The 18,431-nt window shown below is 44.4% G+C and overlaps 2 protein-coding genes and 1 pseudogene across 2 annotated transcripts in view; 1 reads left to right on the forward strand and 2 right to left on the reverse strand.

Annotated features, from left to right (window-relative positions):
* LOC107502305 (zinc finger protein 264) lies at positions 1 to 15,912 on the reverse strand. Its single transcript, XM_016129377.2, has 4 exons — positions 15,539 to 15,912; positions 13,753 to 13,879; positions 7,264 to 7,359; positions 1 to 3,084 (listed from the first exon to the last, which is right to left on the reverse strand). Exons 1-4 carry the CDS (start codon positions 15,566 to 15,568, stop codon positions 1,460 to 1,462), a joined length of 1,878 nt encoding a protein of 625 aa, XP_015984863.2. The 5' UTR covers positions 15,569 to 15,912; the 3' UTR covers positions 1 to 1,459.
* LOC118611681 lies at positions 10,069 to 10,187 on the reverse strand (annotated as a pseudogene).
* The window catches only part of DUXA (double homeobox A), a 16,874-nt gene continuing 14,137 nt past the window's right edge, over positions 15,695 to 18,431 (forward strand). The window contains exon 1 of the mRNA XM_016129348.2: positions 15,695 to 15,782. Within this exon, the coding sequence (XP_015984834.2) occupies positions 15,695 to 15,782 (88 nt within the window). The remainder of the gene's footprint in view (positions 15,783 to 18,431) is intronic.

The raw sequence follows: 18,431 nt of genomic DNA on the forward strand, positions 1-18,431 counted from the left end.
TATAATCAAATGGAATGCTTTAATATGGTATATAAAAAGAATTATACTCCACCATTCAATGGGTTTAGTCTAAGAATGCAAGGCTGGTTCAACATTCAAAATTCAATTAACGCAATACCATCATATCAAACAGGCTAGAGGAAAAATCAGATAACCATATCAATTAATGGAGATAAAGCATTTGACAAAACCTAATACTTATTCATAACAAAAAAAAAACCCTCAACAAATTAGGAATAGACGATAATTTTATAAGCTTTATAAGAAAACTATGAAAATAAATTTTTAACTATCATTAGACTAAATGATGAAAAACTGAACATTTCTCCCCTAGTATCAGAAACCAGTAAAAGATGTCCTTTTTTACTATTCTTATTCAACATCATAGGAAATCTTAGCTAGTGCAGTATGACTAGAAAAGGAAGTAACAGATATACAAGTTGAGAAGGAAAAAATAAAGCTATTTGCAGCTGACACTTCTAGGCAGAAAATCCCAAGGATTCTATCCAAAGAAATGGCTAATAAGAAGTGAGTTCTGCAAGGTTGGGGATACCAAAATAACATCCCCAAAACTATTATATTTCTGGGTACTACCAAAGATCATGTGGAAAATTAAAGTTTAAAAAACAATCCCATTTACTATCACTCAAAAGAAACAAAAACAAAAACCTAGATACAAATCCAAAGAAAAAATTTCATTACATTAAAAATTATGAAATGTTAATGAAGTAAAACATTTAAATAAATTTAATCACTATGTACTTGTCCATAATGCCAATTTTTGATCTACAGATTTCCATCAAAATGAGAGCAAGATTTTTTTTTTTTGTAATAGACATCTTGAGATTTACATGAAAAGTCAAAAGAACTAGGAAAACTAAGTCAATTTTAAATAATAAAAAGAGAGGAATCCCTTTACTCAATTTTAAGATTTACAGTATAGGTACAGAAATAAAACAATGAATTGGGGAAAGTGTTAGGTTTTAAAACCTCATAAAGTTTTTTAAAAATCAAAGCCTTAATAGTTTTAACTGATACAATAAAATATGACTATTCTTATGTGTATCCTCATCTCCTTAAGTACATGCCCTCAACTCTCTAACCCTCCTGACAATGGACAGCAATGAATGTATATAAAACACATAAAGGGTCAAGGCCCTATGGCCCTGAAACAACATTCTCCTTGCCCCAAGTAAACTAAATAATCCATGAGAAAGTGCTGCAGGCTTAATGAAACCTCACTGTATTTTCTCTTCTAAGTCTCCTCCAAGAAAAATTCCTGAGATAAAACTGCAGTGTAACCTAAGGAGAAAGATTAAGTGCAGGATTTCCTTGGTGCCCAGGAAGACTGGTCTCTGTCTCATGGATACATTCTCAGATGCAGAATAAGGCTATAGGCAGGGGTCAATTTCTAAAGCATCTTCACATGACAAGTGATGATCTGCAACAAAAGGTTTTCTCACAGTGAAGATACTTGTGGGGTTTCTCTTTGGTATGCACAATCAGATGATGTGATAGATGTTTTCTCTGGCAAAAGATTTCCCTCAGTGCTTACATTCAAAAAGTCTTTCCCCAACAGGAGTTCTCGAAGAGTGACTGCAGTCTGTTCACTGGTGAAGGATCTTCCCACTTCTGTTACACTGACAGGGTTTCTTCCAGAATGCATCTTTTGATGCTGACTCAGGGAGGAACTGCGACTAAAGGCCTTTCCACACTCACTGCACTTATATGGCTTCTCCCCAGTGTGAATAATGGCATGTCGAATGAGATTCGTGCTCCAGCAGAAGGCTTTCCCACACTCCAGACATTCATAGGGCTTCTCTCCACTGTGAATCCGCTGGTGCCTCGTGAGGCCTGACCTGCGGTTGAAGGCCTTCCCACACTCACTGCACTCGTACGGCTTCTCCCCTGTGTGGATGCTGAAGTGTCGAATGAGGTCTTTCCTGGTGCTGAAGGCTTTCCCACATTCTTTGCACTCAAAAGGTTTTTCTCCACTGTGGGCCCTCTTATGCAAGATGAAAGTAGAACAATGCGTAAAGGCCCTTCCACACTCGGTGCACACAAAAGGCTTCTCCCCAGTGTGGATCCGCTGGTGCCTCTTGAGGTATGACCTGTGGTTGAAGGCCTTCCCGCACTCCAGGCACTCAAAGGGCTTCTCCCCAGTGTGGATGACGTAGTGGTGAATGAGGGCTGCACTCTCACAAAAGGCCTTCCCGCACTCACTGCACTCATAGGGCTTCTCCCCAGTGTGAGTCTGCTGGTGCCACATGAGGTAAGACCTGTGTTTGAAGACCTTGCCACACTCAAAGCACTCGTAAGGGTTCTCGCCACTGTGGATGATGTGATGTCGAAGAAATCCTGGCCTGTGTCGAAAAACTTGCCCACATTCTTTGCACACAAAAGATTTTTCTCCAGTGTGTCTCCTCTTATGCAGAACAAAATTGGAGCGGTGGGTGAAGGCCTTTCCACACTCATTGCACTTATAGGGCTTCTCTCCACTGTGAATCCGCTGGTGTTGTGTGAGGTAAGACTTGCGGTTGAAGGCTTTCCCGCACTCCATGCACTCATAGGGCCTCTCCCCAGTGTGGATCATGTGATGCTGCAGGAGGTGTGTGCTCTTAATAAACGTTTTCCCACACTCTGTGCATTCATAGGGCTTCACTCCAGAGTGAATCTTTTCATGCCCAGCAAGAAGGTGTTTCTTGTTAAAAACTTTCCCGCATTCATTGCATTTAAAGATATTTTCCTCTTCCTGAGTCATGGGATCTTTACTTAATCTGCAGGAGTCATGGTCAAAGACAGCATTTCCTGGAGGGACTGGCTCCTGTACAATCTTTGAACAAACACCAGCAGCTGTCCTTGAGCTGCCACCTTCACGGCTCCCAGGGAACTTCTCCTTCTGGGGGTCTATCCCTGGTCTCCTGTGTCCTTTCTGCAATTCTGATGGACCAGCCTGCTCCTTGGTTTGGTCCACCTGGGAGTGTCCTGGAACTTTTTGTGTAGGTTGTTCCTGGAATAAGGCTCCCTCAGACAGTCCTGGCTCACAAGTGGTAGGTTCTGTGGTCTTGACTTTTTGTTTGTTACCTGACGGAAACCCAGTACAGAAAAAGGCCTATTAGTAATCTCAACACATAAGAATAAGAAACAAAATCAGCATTTTAGTGAAAAATATCAAAGTGAAAATAGTGCCTCTGTGTCTACGTTTTGCTACCTCTGAATCCCAGAGGATTCAATTTCTTTCTGTCCTGGTCCCTGGACTGTTGACACCTTGAATGGGAGACCCAGGGCAGTGGCTGGATGAGAAGACGGAGGATCTGGACTGGAGATATTCCCATAATTCCAGACAGACATGGCTGCACAGAATAACGTGACACTGTTTTGAGTTTCCTCTGAACAAGGACATCCTACTTGCTATAAGAGCACTAGAAAAGGGTATCTAATGCAGTCCTGATGGAAGACAGGAAGTGTTTAATGCAAAATTAACTCCCCCCAAAGAGAACTATGATCTTTGTCACCAGGGAAGTAACCTCTAAATTCTAGATATATCCAGAGTGAGAGGAGTGTCCGTTATTCATGGTGGGCCCCTAGAAACGTACCTGATAGTTTATGACAACAGACAGCTCATTATGGGCCCCTAGATAGTTTATGCTAAGGAGATGGCTCAGGACAAGGTCTGGCCACGACAGAAAGACCATGTAATTAGAAAGTTGGGACTTTGAGCCATATGGTATCAGCTGGGCCTCTGGAAAGGGAAGGAGGGATGGAAATTGAGTCTCCCTGGCAAAGAATCAATTGTGCTTATGTAAGGATATCTCAATAAAAATCTGGCTACCCAGTGAGCTCTGTGTACTTTGAAGCCAGGAAGTAACAAGTTGCTAGGGTTACGGAAGCTTCATGTTTGGAACACTTCAAGCCCCACATTCCAATTCTCTAATTTATATCCTTTATCTGTAATAAATATGATAGTGAGTATAACAGGTTTCATGGAGTTTTCTGAGTTTTTCTAGCAAATCACTGAACCTGAGGGTGGTTTTGGGAGATCCCTGAACTTATAGCTGGTGTCAGAAGGCCTGGGCAGACTTGGCAGTCTTGAGTTTTGTGTCCTTAACCTTGAGTTTGGCTAACTCTTTGTAGGAAAAGATCAGAGTTTTCCAATAGAAGGTGCCCACGATGTGAGCCCTACTGGCACCATTATAGCTGCCACCAAGACAAAGTGGGAAGGGCACTGTAGCTGTAGAAGACAATGTACAAAGGCACTGCACAGCATAAGAAGATGGTGCTGATCAGAGTCCAGGGACATGTGGGGAAAGAGGGGAACTGATTTTTGAGGTTCAGACTTGGGGGACAGTGAAGACTCTCAGGACAGGGTTCCTAAGGCAGAAGGTGAGTGTGACTGCACTGAAAATATTGAGTCTGGTATACCTGAGGAATAGTTCAGTGAAGACTAGCAAAATACACATGATCTAGATGGAGAAAATGGTAACACTTTACTTGAAGACATTATAAAGAGGTTTATCAGCGAAGAATTTAATAATATAAATCCGATGATTCTACCCAAATGAATATGTGAATTCAATACAATTCCCTGTGAATTGCCCACTGAGTTATCATGGAACTTGATGGTCTGACTGTGGATTTGCATGAAAGACCAGAGAGGAGAGAATAAGGAGAAGGACATCTACCTTATCAGACATTATTAGGGGATTATAGATTTGAAGACATCATGGTACTGGCACAGAGAGAAGACAGGCATTGGAAAAAAGATGGAGCGCCCAGGATGTACGCTCACACACGCTCTGAGAGATGACAGAGGAGGCAGAGGATGGTGAGAATATATATAATTATCGGAACTGGAAAAATTGGTGACACACTGGGAATACCAAAACTGCATTCCTATCACAATGTTCTCAAATTCTACTACAGACCAAAGAGCTAAATGCCAAATATCAAGTTTTAAAACTTTTAGAATGAAATAAACAAGAATATATTTTTGCCGTTGGGAGGTAAAGTGAGATTTTTATGCTGACCAAAAAAATCATTAATCAAATAAGAAATGTCACAAATTAGACTAAAGAACCTCTATTCAACAAAATATACTTTAAAGAGTGGAAAAAAAAAATTAAAAAATAGAAAATTATAACTGATAAAAGTATCAGGAATATACAAAGAATCCCTACTTATCAAAAAGCAAACAACTTAATAGAAAAATAAACATTTATCATGAAATGACATTTCAAAAACAAAAACAGATTGGCCAACAATCATATGACAAGGTGCTAAAGAAAATGAGATACAATTAATTGTGTGCCCACTTGATAAGCATGTTGACAGAATACCAAACAGTGGACAGGATATGATCAGTGGACCCTCCCATTTTTTCCTGGGAGAAGTGTGAGTTGGTCTAGCCTCTTTAGAAAACAACAGCAATTATCGTGTAACTTGAAAATTTGCATAGCCTATAATCCGACAATTCTACTCCAAGAAACATCAAAGACAAGCCCAAGCATGTGCAAGGTGATCAATATATGTCTACGTTCTGGCCAGCACTATTTGTGAGTGAAAAGATGTAAAAAATTAAATGCCTCAGAGAGTGGATGAATATAATGTAAGATAGGAGCACTTCTTATTTTCTTCAATTTTAAGGAACTTGAGTATATTTTTGAGTACAGGAAGGATGAAGTTTTAAAAAAGCATGTAAGCAAAGAATGAAATTCCCTGAAGAGGCAGGATCTAGACTCAGGACTTGGCCATGGCCAGGCAAGGACCTCTTCCACTATTAACAGGAGAAGCTACAAAAAAAGTCTAGATGAATATGGAAGGGTGAGGACCTAATAGGAAATAGTCTACTTTCCACATGGAAACTGGCCGGTACATCCTTGGCCATATGCTGACACCTGTGGGAAGTGGTGTGGTCTAGACGGGTGTAGGATGGGCAGGTGGAGGTGCTAGTTATTCTCTGAGGCCACATCTGGTCTCTAACCAGCTTGGATGGCAGGACCACTTGCTGAATCTTGGGAGGTGGGAGGAATGAGCAATGTCATGGGTTCCTTGTTGGGCATGTTGACTCTGGGGCCTTTGAAACTTCCACATGGAGATGTGGGACTGAGAAGATGACAGAAGGCTTAAAACAGACTCTTGAAGGGCTGAGGATGGGCTACACACACACTCATGGGCTGGCTGAGCAGCCCAAAGGGCACAGAAGATGACTGCAGTGGCATCTGTCTCCACATGTGACAGCCCCAGTGCCCTCTGCGGCCCAGATGTGGGGCAGAGGTGGTCAAATGTTACCTTGAGGTCTTACCAAACAGGTGCAGAGAGACAGGAACAAGAGAGTGCCTGTGTTTCTGACAAACAGAAGAAAAACGGATGAAGCAGGGAAGATTGGGGGATAGGTAGGGTACACCTGGAGGGAGTAAATGAGAAGAGAGGCCCTTCTCTTCAAAGTGCAATGGGAAACATGGGGTATGTGTGACTATGACCAACAGGGCATGACAGCGCCAATGGCTTACCTTTCAAGAGCCACTTACTATGGCTTAGACACTGCACTCATAGGTTTAAATGTGAAAGCATTATGTGATTAAAGCCCAAAACAACCTGATGATGTAGAAACTGTTATTACTAGCATCTTCTGGGAATAGACTGAGTGTAGCCGACTACACTCACCAAATCCTTTGCTCCTCAAATTGGACACACAGCTTCACCACACTGCCAAGTGTGCCCCAAATGCATAGTTCTGCCAGTGGGATGTGAGGAAAATTGGTGTTTGTAGGAGTAGGTGTGACATCCTCTTTTCTCCTCTCCATTCTCCTCTACGAGCTGGAGGATGTCAGAAGTATCTAAAGCCACATGTTAATGACAGAATGCACCTGGATCCCTAAAAAGCTGAGTGGTATGCGGCTCCCCACTGACCCACATGGACCCCGCTGTGAGTGGAAGAAACAGCTTCCATAGGCTGAGCACTGAGACTGGAGTTTCTCTAATCTGGTAGCTAGTTTTAACTCACACAGAGACATGATGATTGTGTGACTCTGCTACGGCCACAGTGTGGGTAACCAGCGAGCTGGGCTTTGAGCCCAAGACAGATCTTAACTCATACACCTCTGTCCTCCATGAGGTCAGAGGGCCCATGGGACCCAGGGCTCCATAGCTTCCAAACCACCAGACAGGCCACAACAAGAAGCTTCCCCAGGGACCCGTGGCCAGTGGTCTCCTTCAGGTCCCAAGCCTGTGAGGCCTCCCACTTGCCCACCTCTTGGCTCCTACCTGGACAGGTGCTTTGGAAGAGATCTCTATTCACCATCCACAACTCCTGCCCATGCTCCAGTTGGTAGATCAGCTCAGGTCTGGGAACAGGACACCCTGTTCGTGGAGAGAGCGAGAGAGAGGGAACAAGGATTTTTTTTTAAAAGAAAGAACGCCAATCTCGTCTGGGACTTTAGGATGAGGATAACACCTCAAATGAAGCTGCTCCCAAATGCACAAACAAAAACTGATAGTTGACCTGGAAAGCAAGGGCCGAAACCCTGACGTTGGCCTCATCAACTGTAGGCAGTAATGCTGGCCGTGTAGATGGCACCTGTTCCCTTTGATTCCATCACATGGAATTCCAAGTGTTCAGCTGAGACCCAGGGAGGTGTTTTCCAGGTGATCCAACTGATCCAAGTAAGTGCATCTCAACCACCTGTGCATTGGAACTGCCTGGGATGTCTGGTTCACATGTGACTGAAACTATCCCTGTGGGTAAGGCCGGGTATAAGATTTGAAAACCTCTCCCGATGATTCTGGCACTGAAGGAGGGATGAAAACCCCTGGACTCTATCAACTTGCAAGTGCTATTCCTTAATGACTTGCCATTTGAGGTAGGAGGGTAACCTACTGCCACATCATGGGGAGAAAGCTTCACTACAGGACAGCTGCATACAGGGATCTACAGCTCTGCTTGTTCCTGCAGCATCCTGAGACTTCTCTGAGGGAACCTGCTGAAAGACACAGACCAAGGACAGGAAGCAAAGATGAAGACACTGGGCTGGCAGCCACCCCCACCAGGAGTCAGCCCTACTTCTGAGCTTCTTGTTAGGGAAGACAATAAATATCCTGCAGGGTGAAGACTGAGCTCCTCTGTCACATGAAGCCAAGCACAGATCCAGGAGAAAAAGACATAGGGTGTCTGTAGAGAAGTCAAGGAGGCACCAGCACCCACAGGAGGCTCCTCTGGCAGGTCCTGATCCATCGGTCGTCACCAAGCAAATGCGCCCACCACCCAGCACAGGGCTTGGCGGTGGGCAGTAGAAAGGTGGATGAGACTTCCCTTCAGTTGGGATTCAGTCTCCCTGTGACCTCAGAACCTTTGTACATTATCAACCCTTCTATCCTAAAGGTTCTTATCTCTCCTACCTTGCTCCTCTTTGTTAACTCACTCTTTTGGGTATCAGCTCAAATGTCGCTTCCTGAGAAGACTTTGCTGATCGGTAGTTCCTAGGTCCATGCACTTCAAAACATTTATATGGTGAAATCATTTTCCAAGGACCATGCCAAGTAATTTAAATGCATTATGTTGTTTAAATTTGAAATTTATGCAATAAGATCAGACAAGGTATGTATCTTCACTGATCTATGCCTTAGACTGCCGTAGGTCCTTCCTTCCTTTAGAGTTGTGGTGACCTGAGTCTGGGAGGGCTGAGGCTCCTTGATTGGCATCTTAAGAGGGAAGAGACTGATCTCGTCAGTCTTTTTTCCATGGTCAACATGCCCAGCCTCTCGGCTGATAACCCCAGGGGCAAGCAGCACAACTGGATAACCGGCCTTTTGCACCAGGCTGAGGTCCCTCACAGACAGTGCTGGGACACAACTGTGACCAACTGAGCCAACAACACTGAAGCCAGCGGTGGTTGCTCTGCTGAATGACCCTCCCTCCCTATCCTGCAGAACTGATCACACTGGCCTAACCTTTTGAGAGGGCATCCTAGAGAAGAGTCCAGACGCAGTCCCAGGAGGGTACAGGGATCCATTGGTAATAGAGCATGGGTCACCATCCTTACAGTCACCATGCCACAAAAGAGGGTTACCCTGCTTCGTGGGCAAATCTTGTCACTGTCACTTGCCTTACTGCTGTTGCAGTTTGTCTCCTGACCCAGTAGGGTCTAAAGGATCCCATCCTCAGAGAGTGGTGGTTCAATGTATGAGAAAACACAGTAAGGAAAATCCAGTTCTTGCCCCCACCCAGGACACCTGAGGAGGTTTCCCAATTCACTTGCGACTGCACACCCAGGGCCCAATGTGCCTATTAGCATTCTTCTAAGAGTCTCTTTTCTAAAACCAAATGGTCACACAATTGGATGCCAGTGCAGCCACCACCACTCCCCTAGATATTAGCCACCTAAATGTCCTCTGAGGTTGTCTGTGGCTCCCTAGATACAGAGGCCATCATTCATAGCAGAGGCCACTCAGGAATGCCAGGAGCTTATCAGGTAAACATGCAGAAAAAAGAAGAAAAGTGGTAAGGGATAGAGAAGTGTCTCACCATCAAAAAAAAGGGGCGTTTAGAGGAAAAGACTAATTATGCTGCAGACAGGAGCCATCCCAGGAAGAGGCTGCTGCCTTTGGGGGCCCAGGCCCTTCCTCCTGCTGCCCTTTTCCTCTTAAAAGGAAACAGGCTAATAACCAGAGGCAGGCTAAAGGCCCAAGAAGAAAAAAAAAAAAGGAAGAAGGTTTTAAACCTTATGTATCATGTAAATGCCAGGTGTAGCAAACACAAACTATTTCATTTAAAAGCAGTAACAAAAACAAACCCCTGGATACAGGGGGAAAAAGAATAAAAAGGTAACAAAATAATATACAATACAGTATATAACTAAATTAATACTGTCTATAAACTGACACAACTGGAAATTCAAACTTTACATACTAAACATGTATATAATTATATATATCAAATTGTGTATAAAATCAGTATAACAAAATTCTTATGCTAAAAAAGTCACATACTACAAAAGTAAAAATAAGGCACTGATTGGCTTTTGTGCCTCTACAACATCGGTTTTTAAAAAAAAGTTGTTTTTTTTTTTTTAACGTCTATAGCACCTGGTATTCCTAGGTGGTCTACCATCCAAGTACTAACCAGGCTCAACCCTGCTTAGCTTCTGAGATCAGACAAGATCGGGCACATTTAGGGTGGCATGGCTGTAGACTACAACACAGGTTTTAATTTAACTTTAGAATTTGCTAAAATGCATCAAGTGATGAGCTTAATCAATACTGGGGCTGAAATCATAGTTACAGTTGGGGGTCCCACTAAATTTAAACAATGAACTCCCCAAGTTTAAAAAGTAACTAAATATAAAATAGGAAATAAAAGGTGTACCTCACTTACCTGCAGCCTTGCCTAAATCTCCTAGTCATACATAGTACACAGCACCCCAAAATGTCCCATTATTGAGCAGATGCTCTGATACGTCATTAAAATAAAATTTTGGCATTTACAAATTAACTAGAAAAATGGCACCCCATAGACCACAGTATAAATAATTCGTACAGCTCAATGTAATCTGAAAAAGGGCCTTCGGGAAGTGAAACTTATATCAAACCTAATAAAGAATGGATTACCCTCACTGCATCTTCATTTGACACCCCACCTGCACCTAGGAAAAATAAAAGGCATTTCGTGGTGTGTCACCACAACCATCATACTTGGGTTCACCCTTCGGTCGGTGTCCCTGCTACAACCAAAATATGTCCCCCCAAATTTCATATGATAAGGCCTAACTTGCAACGTGACTGTATTTGGAGATGGGGGCTTTAAGAAGGTAATTAAGGTTAATTGAGGTCAAAGATGGGACCTCCAAGCTAGTAGGACTGAGGTCCTTCTAAGAAGTGGGGAAGAGGGCTCCTCCCAGCCACAGAGGAAGGGCCCTGTGAAGACAAAAAGAGAGAAGGTGGCTCAGGGATTGCTGGCTTCCAGAGTTGCGCAAAAAAAAGACACCCAGTGGTGGTGGCCCCAGGTGACTACCGCAAACCACATTCCTGATACCTGGCATCGGTAATTGCTGATGTGACCTAATCAACAACCAGTAACTATTTTGCGCTTACATACCTGGCTAACACCTTCCTTTCAGTGCTTAGTTCAACATCCTCTCCGCCAGCCTGCCTCTCTGTCTGCTGGAAGGCAGTACCCTGCCTCCAGGCTGCCCCTGGGGAGCTCCCAGCTCTGTCATCACACACAAGATCTTGACTGCATCCACATTTCTCCAGGAAGTATGACATGACCACCAATGCCAACCTTGTCCACTTGACACATTCACTATGAGATGCAAGTCCAATATCTTTTAGTCCTTTTGGGTTCTAGTTGTAGATGATAATAATATTAAGTATTACTTTAGGTCTGGGAGCAACACATTCTTCATTTATAAATCATACTTAATCTCACTGATGCTGATACAAATCAGCCCATCTTAAACAGGAATCCCCAATAAAGGCCCTAAAACCTGTGGAGAATACTGTCAAAGTCACTCCCAACCAGTGCTCTCAGAGACTCCTTCACTGCAGAAGCCTCCTCCTGCCCACTAGAGTCTGAGTCACCTATGATTGCCCTAAGTTGTCCAAGGGCTTCTGATGAAGAAAATGTCCCCCGAAGCCTGGTGCTACACCACTGGAACCAGGATGACTGACAATACCTTGGGCTCTCACAGACCTTAAGCGTGCAACCCTCCATGCCCAGCTGCCAATCACGCTCTGGATCACGGAAACAGCACATCACAAGCTCAGCACAGCTGCCAAGGCCTCAGGACAGGACAAAACCCAAGATGGCCTTCTGGTATACTCCAACTGCCCGATGCCATGGTGCTGGAGGTCACCATCCCCTAGACTCCCTGGTAACTGGGGAGCACCTGGGGATTAACTCAACGGACAGCAATGGGCGTTTGTGGACTGTTAGGCATAGCCCACATCACATGTGATGAAGCTCAGTGGATGCTGAAGCTTTCTGTCCCTTAAAATGTCCCAAAAGAAAAATGGGACCTAAGAAACAACACTTAGCCAGACTTCAGGGGATCATGTTAGCACCAGACGCCCTAATTGACAAATGGCTCCATCTTCCTATTCATTATAAATGGGTGGGCCATCACCTAAAAATCGTTGCTTTCAGTGTAAAGAACTCTGGAAATCTTGTCTTAGTTACGTCCAAAATAAGTCAAAAACATGTCTTGAACCAAACATGGCACAAGCTGAGGACCATACCAACTGGAATGGGATCAGGAGGCAAGAAATAAGAAATAAAGGCATGGCTGCCTCAGGGAGGGTGCTTCTTAGTGCCAGGTGACACAGGGTCCCTGTGCTCTCTCAAACAGGTTACTCAGCCTGACATGGTCATTCGGGTCTGGAAAACTTTATCAGGAGGGTGGAGAGGAATCTGTCCTGTGCATTATAAGGATATTTAGTGGCATTCCAGATCTCCACCCCTGGATGTCAGTGGCTTCCACACCCACTTTTAACAACTAAAAATACCTGCAGACATTGCCAAGTTTCTCTTAGGGAGCAATAGTATCTCTGGATGAGAAGCACTGGTCTAAAAGTTTACAAGTAGAATAATAAGGAAGTGAGTGGGGTGGGGGAGACCCTCCATGAGGTTTGGTGATCAAGACACAGCAGGGTGATTATCTTTACACAAAGCCACACCTAAGTGCCAGGGCTTCTCGACCTTGGTCCTCTTGACACCACGGGCTGCACATCTTTTGTTGAGGAGCTTGTCTTATCTGCCTGTTGGATGAAGCAACATCTCCGGACAATACCAACTAGATGCCAGTACCACCTCAACACCATGTGTGACAATCAAAATTGGCCACACGCATGGCCAAATGTCTCCTGGGGGACAAAATGCCGGCTGTTGAGAAGTATTGCTCTAACCTCTCTCTGTACTAACAGAGGGGCTTGGCCCTAGACTTAGGAAACAGAGACAGTAAAGAGGGCATGTGAGATAAAGAGGCCATGTGGTTCAGAACAACATCTGGGAGCCGCCAGGACGAAGGCCTCCCAGGGACTTGCCTCATACTCACTGGGAGAGCGTCCCATGACGCAAAGCCTGACAACTGGACTAGATGGGACACATGAGCCTACCAGGTTCACTCAGTCAGATCCCCCTCTGGAATCTGAAATAGGGAGCTCAGACAGAGGCCAGTCTGTGTTGGCCACTGGGATGACAGGTCCAGGGAATAACGGGCTCGGATGGCCATTCCTGCCTCAGGGATGCCCCCAGAGCGCTCAGCAGCAGAGAGAGAGAGAAACAACATAAACATTCAAAGAAGGAAATACAGTAGGGACTGAGGTGCCTGTTCCTATCGGAAACTTGCTGAAGAGAAAAAGCCATTCTGAATAGAGCGACCTGAGCCAACCCAGAGGGTGAAGCCAGGAGAAGAGACCAGGGAGCTGGGCATAATCGTGTGGTTTCCAGTTCTTGGGTCAGTCAGTCCCTCAAGAGCGTCTCTCACTCCACCCTGCCCCCCTGAACGTCTTGCTTTTGGGGTCTGCAGAACACTCCCATTTCCTTCTACACTTTCTAGGAGCCAAAGGGAGACTGTTTCCTGCCCAAGAGAGACAAGGAGACAAGGCAGGAAGAGGTGAACCTAGAAAATGACTGAAGCTGTGGGGAGGAGGGAGAGAGTGCTCCTGAGGCCTTCTTGACCAGCCAGATCTGGAGCCAGAGGGTGGTTCTGACAAGCAGGGCAGGTCCCTGCCATGGAGGAGTAAGGAGGACTTACTTACCCAGAGATAACAAGAGCCTATAATTTTCTAGCATCACTTCCTGGTACAGGGTCTTCTGGGACAGGTCCAGCTGTCCCCACTCTTCCTGGGTGAAAGTCACAGCCACATCATTGAAGGTCACAGATACCTGGAATGTCAAATAGAGGTAGCAGCATTAGCCTTGAGGCTGCTGGATAGGCTCAGAGCTCACTTTGCATCATGATAAAGGTGCGGACATCAAGAACCTAATCATGCAGCACCTCCTGAGGGATGAGCTCTGTGCTGGGTTCAAGGAGAAAGTGGATGATCCTTTGGACATAATACAATAGTGTAGGAAAAAAGCCATCTATGCAGAAGCCATTGGAAAGTCACACAAGAATGGAAATGATGTGTGGACTGTGAAATACAGACAGTGAGAGGACCCTAGGTCAGAGAAATGACAAAACATAATAATGATACCAATAATGTTATCAGCGCCTGAGCCTCACTGATCCTGCAACTGCCTGCCCCATGCTGAGGGCTTCGCATCATATCTTAAAGTGATTAAAAGTCCCCACTTGTTAAGTCAATCTCCTATGGTTTGCATCCAAACTCTTGAAACCCAACACTTGCCAGCTGTGTTACCTTAGAGACATTACTTTGTTTCTCTGAGCCTCCGTTTCTGGATCAATACAATAATAGTTCCCACTTCGCCAGTAACAGCTGTGAGATTTGGACAGGAATTATTCAATGCTGGGTATGCTTTGGGGTTTTTATTAATTCTCCCATAGCCTCTGAAGTAAACATCTAGTCACCTCCATGCCACAAGTCAGTAGCCCGAGGATAAAAGTTCCACCAATTTACCCAGAGTCTCAAATCTTACAAGCCAGAGGCAAGATTTTAACGTGGATCACTCTAGTACAAGAGTGCAATAGAGTAACTCAACACTCCTCCACTATCAAAGTGAATGCAAAGTAAAGAGGCTATAAAGCATTTACACAAATTTTTGCTGTTAAGTCAGTTTCTGTCACCCTTAAAAACATATGTGAACATGAAGAGAGGAGCAAAGCCCCACCACTGACCTCACAGGAGAGGCACCTGAAAGGGTGGCACCTACCTGGGTAATGGCAGGTCCTGATCAGCTTCCCACACTCCATGGGTATCTCAGACTCCCAGGAAGACTCCACAATGAATCTTTCGTCTTTTCCCTTCCTGAATCCTGACAGTACTTACCTCTGAGGCCAGGATACTTCAGCACCAAGACAACAAATGGCTAAAGATAACACAGGCTGTGGCCATAGCAAAAGCCTTTGACTGGCCAGTGTCTGTCCTGGCTGAGAATAGGTGAAATATCCTGCAAATGCCTACACCCTTCTGAGACTTGTCTCAGCAGCTGGGGGAACCATGGCAACCTCATAGGCCTTGTTGTGCCCCCTTAAACAACCAACACACCTCGCCTTTGTCCATGCGCTTCTCTCTGCCCAGAAATCCCTGCCTCTCCTGACCCTAATACTCAAGGTCACCTGGGGGAAGTAAGGCAGGTGGACCAGGGCGGACCCCTGCAGGATGTGGTGGGGTTGGGATTTATTCTAAGAATGATGGGAGCCCCTAAAGAAGTCATCATCCTCTCTTTCCACAATTTAATGAGAATCTGTCTGAAGCCCAACACCGTTTAGGGCTGGGGACAACTAAGTGGCGACCCAGTTCCTCCTGTCAAAATAAATGATACTTCCTAAGACAAAGCCAAAGAATGTTAGCTCCCAGCCCCGTCAGGGACCATCCCCTCCCGCGAAGAAACACAGCAATTCCGACATCACCGCCCACTCACCAATGTCTGATGTGTCTGCAACGCCGCCATTGCGGGACTCTATGGGTCGAGCGAGGCTGGAAGAAGAACCTCGGCTGACCGTCGCACTCCGAGCCGAGGTGTCCTCGGTGGAAAGGGCGCACAACACCCAGGGCGCCGCCCTTGGCGACTGCGGGGATGAAGGGCGAACTAACAGGCTCCGAGGAGGCCGCGGCCCGGCGGGCGACCACGGCACACACCCGTTATGAGGAGTCACGGCCCGGAGGTAATTCCTATCAGCCTCCACTGCTCACAACGGAGGGCTGATGAAAGACCTGAGAAAGGCTGGCCAGGTATTCCGTAGTCAGAACCATCCGCAACAGTACAGTAGGAGCAAATGGCGTCCGCGTTGCAAAACCCGGAAGTCCCGCCTACGTGCGTGCAACGCTGGAAACATCCCTGTCCCGGGCCATCATTGGCTAGCGTCCTCCTCAGGAGGACAATATACAGCCTTTTGGGTAATGCAGTCCGCTCTTTCTCCCCATCCAATGACGCAAGGAGCGCCTTAACCAGGAAGTCATCCTATGCCTAAAACAACCCCGAGCCATGGGCCGTGGGGAAATTGAGGCTCTAGAGGCAGGGGTGTTTGCCCAGTTGAGAGAAAATGTAAAAGCTTGGGGTCGGGCCTTCGGCTCGCCTGGCGGCTTCTCGTTACCTCCATTCTCGTTACCTCCTTCCGGGATCCTCTTCTTGGACAAAAAAAATAACCTCATAAACCCTCCTGCGGAGGACGCCATAAATCTCGCCTCCATACTTTGCGCACTCACCTATCGCACTGTCCCGGGCCTTCTTTGGCCCAGAGCCTAGTTTGTCAGATGTATGAACTTGAGTCACGCAATGGGCTCAGATCACTTAAAAATGGGTTTGCCACTCTTTCAGGTGGGAAGGCCTCAAGTTTTCCCGGAGGAAAACTTAGAACTCCCGTTTCCAGCATTGTCAATTTGGGATGTCAAACCACTGTGTCACATAGGCGTTTCAACCTATGACTGAACTTTGGGAGAGAGTTGGAGCCTGGATATAAAAATTTTGGAGTTATCTTACAATGTAATTTCAAGTCACGACACTGGGTGAGATCATTAAGGGAATTGAACGTAGACTGGGGAATAGAATAGACAGAGCATGAACCCTGGACCAACCTGACTTCACTAAGTGGTTGATGACAACAAGCCAACAAACTCATATTAGGGGTCTAACGTTCACCCAGAGACGTATTAAACAGTTTTAGACGTCACCATTGGTGGAGTCTACCCGTCTTCCCCCACCTCATAACTGTGGAGCCCAGAGGATAAAATGCATCTCTCATGATTTGAGGATTCACAGGGATTAAGAAATGGAATCAGAGAGTGCAGAAAATGCCCTTAAAAGATATAATTTTTTTTAAGGTGAAAGAGAAGTATGGTAACAGGACGTTAATTAGGTCATAGGATGAAGAGCTCTGCAAACTACTAGTAAAATATACCTATTTCATTTAATGTAAGTATATATGTATGTGCATACATATGCACACATAGGAATGTATACATACCCATATATCGCATATATGTAGCGTAGTATATATGCAAGATATGTATTTCAGGGAATTGGCTTATGCAGTTGTGGGCCTGGCAAGTCCAAATCCATAGAGTAGAGGGCAGGTTGGATACTCTCCAGCCAGAGCTTATGTTGCAGTCTTTTTTGTTTTGTTTTTTTATGTTGTAGTCTTGAGGCAGAATTTCTTCCTCAGGGTGCTCTTAATTTTTCTCTTAAGGCCTTTCAACTAATTGGCTAAAGCCTACCTACATTATCAAACTAAAATCTTTTGCTTAAAGTCAACTGATTGTAGGTGTTAAGTATATCTACAAAATACCTTTAAAGCAACACCCAGGTTAGTTTTGATCCAGTAACTGGATATTATGGCCTAATCAAGTTTACACATAAAACTAGCCAACATGTTCCATCTCTTGTCAACTTGGCACCCATACACATCTCCTAAACCAGACTTCTCTAAATAAATATGGTAAAAAAAAAAAAAGATATACTTTTGTCTAACTGGATCAAATCTGGTACTGATCCATTGTTATGATAGATCATATTACGTATGATGGACTACATATGATAAATGTAGTGGATCCATTTGGACCTATTGATGTAATGTTAAATTATCTGATACTGGAATTCTGTAGATATACTTGTAGCTAATAAATTCGATTAGGGCTTTATACCTTTGAGAAAAGAAAAACAAATATTAGCCATGCATATTAAGTAGGAAAATCAATCAGAAAAACTGATTTTTCACAGATTAGGGGTTATTTTTCCATCTCATAGCCTGCATAACTCTTTTCTAAGCATTTGCTTCTACAAGGCTTGATGACTCTAACATGTAGTTTCCTTGAAGCTGCAGGGAAACAGGAAGTATTTTCTGCTTCTTATCTTGCAGACTCCTTTTTCAGAAGTTTACAGGCCTATAGCTTTTAAGAACAATGTGGAAACCCTTTGTGTACTAGTATGGAAATAGCTCTAGGATATAGTGTTAAGTAAAAATACTTAAAGTCCAAGACTGTATATGTTATGATACCTTTTGGCTAATAAAAGGGGGAAATTCTAATGTGCATTTATCTTTCCTTAAAGAAAAGTCACTCAGTTTGGCTACTCGTGAATCATGGAATAAGCAGAAATAAAGCTTCCCATTGTTTAGCTTGTCACAACATTTTGCTTTTGAGCCACATGCATTCATTTCCTATTCACATTTTTTTTAAATAAAAAAAAATCGATTACATTGCTTAAAAAATACACATGATTTTTCAAGAATGTGAGCTAGGCTTCCATTATCTTACTGAAATGTCTATAGTGTGTCTTCTTTGTTTTAAAATTTGGGGATACAGAAGTAAACAAAACA

This window comes from Rousettus aegyptiacus, unplaced genomic scaffold (assembly GCF_014176215.1).
Source record: "Rousettus aegyptiacus isolate mRouAeg1 unplaced genomic scaffold, mRouAeg1.p scaffold_m13_p_14, whole genome shotgun sequence".
Taxonomy (NCBI): domain Eukaryota; kingdom Metazoa; phylum Chordata; class Mammalia; order Chiroptera; family Pteropodidae; genus Rousettus; species Rousettus aegyptiacus.

Coding starts and splice junctions, on each gene's coding strand:
- LOC107502305 (XM_016129377.2), bottom strand. CDS start 15,568: ATGGCGGCGTTGCAGACACATCAGACATTG. Junction 7,360..13,752: donor TAGGCTCTTGTTATCTCTGG/GTAAGTAAGTCC, acceptor CTCCACGAACAG/GGTGTCCTGTTCCCAGACCT. Junction 3,085..7,263: donor CTTCCAAAGCACCTGTCCAG/GTAGGAGCCAAG, acceptor GGTTTCCGTCAG/GTAACAAACAAAAAGTCAAG.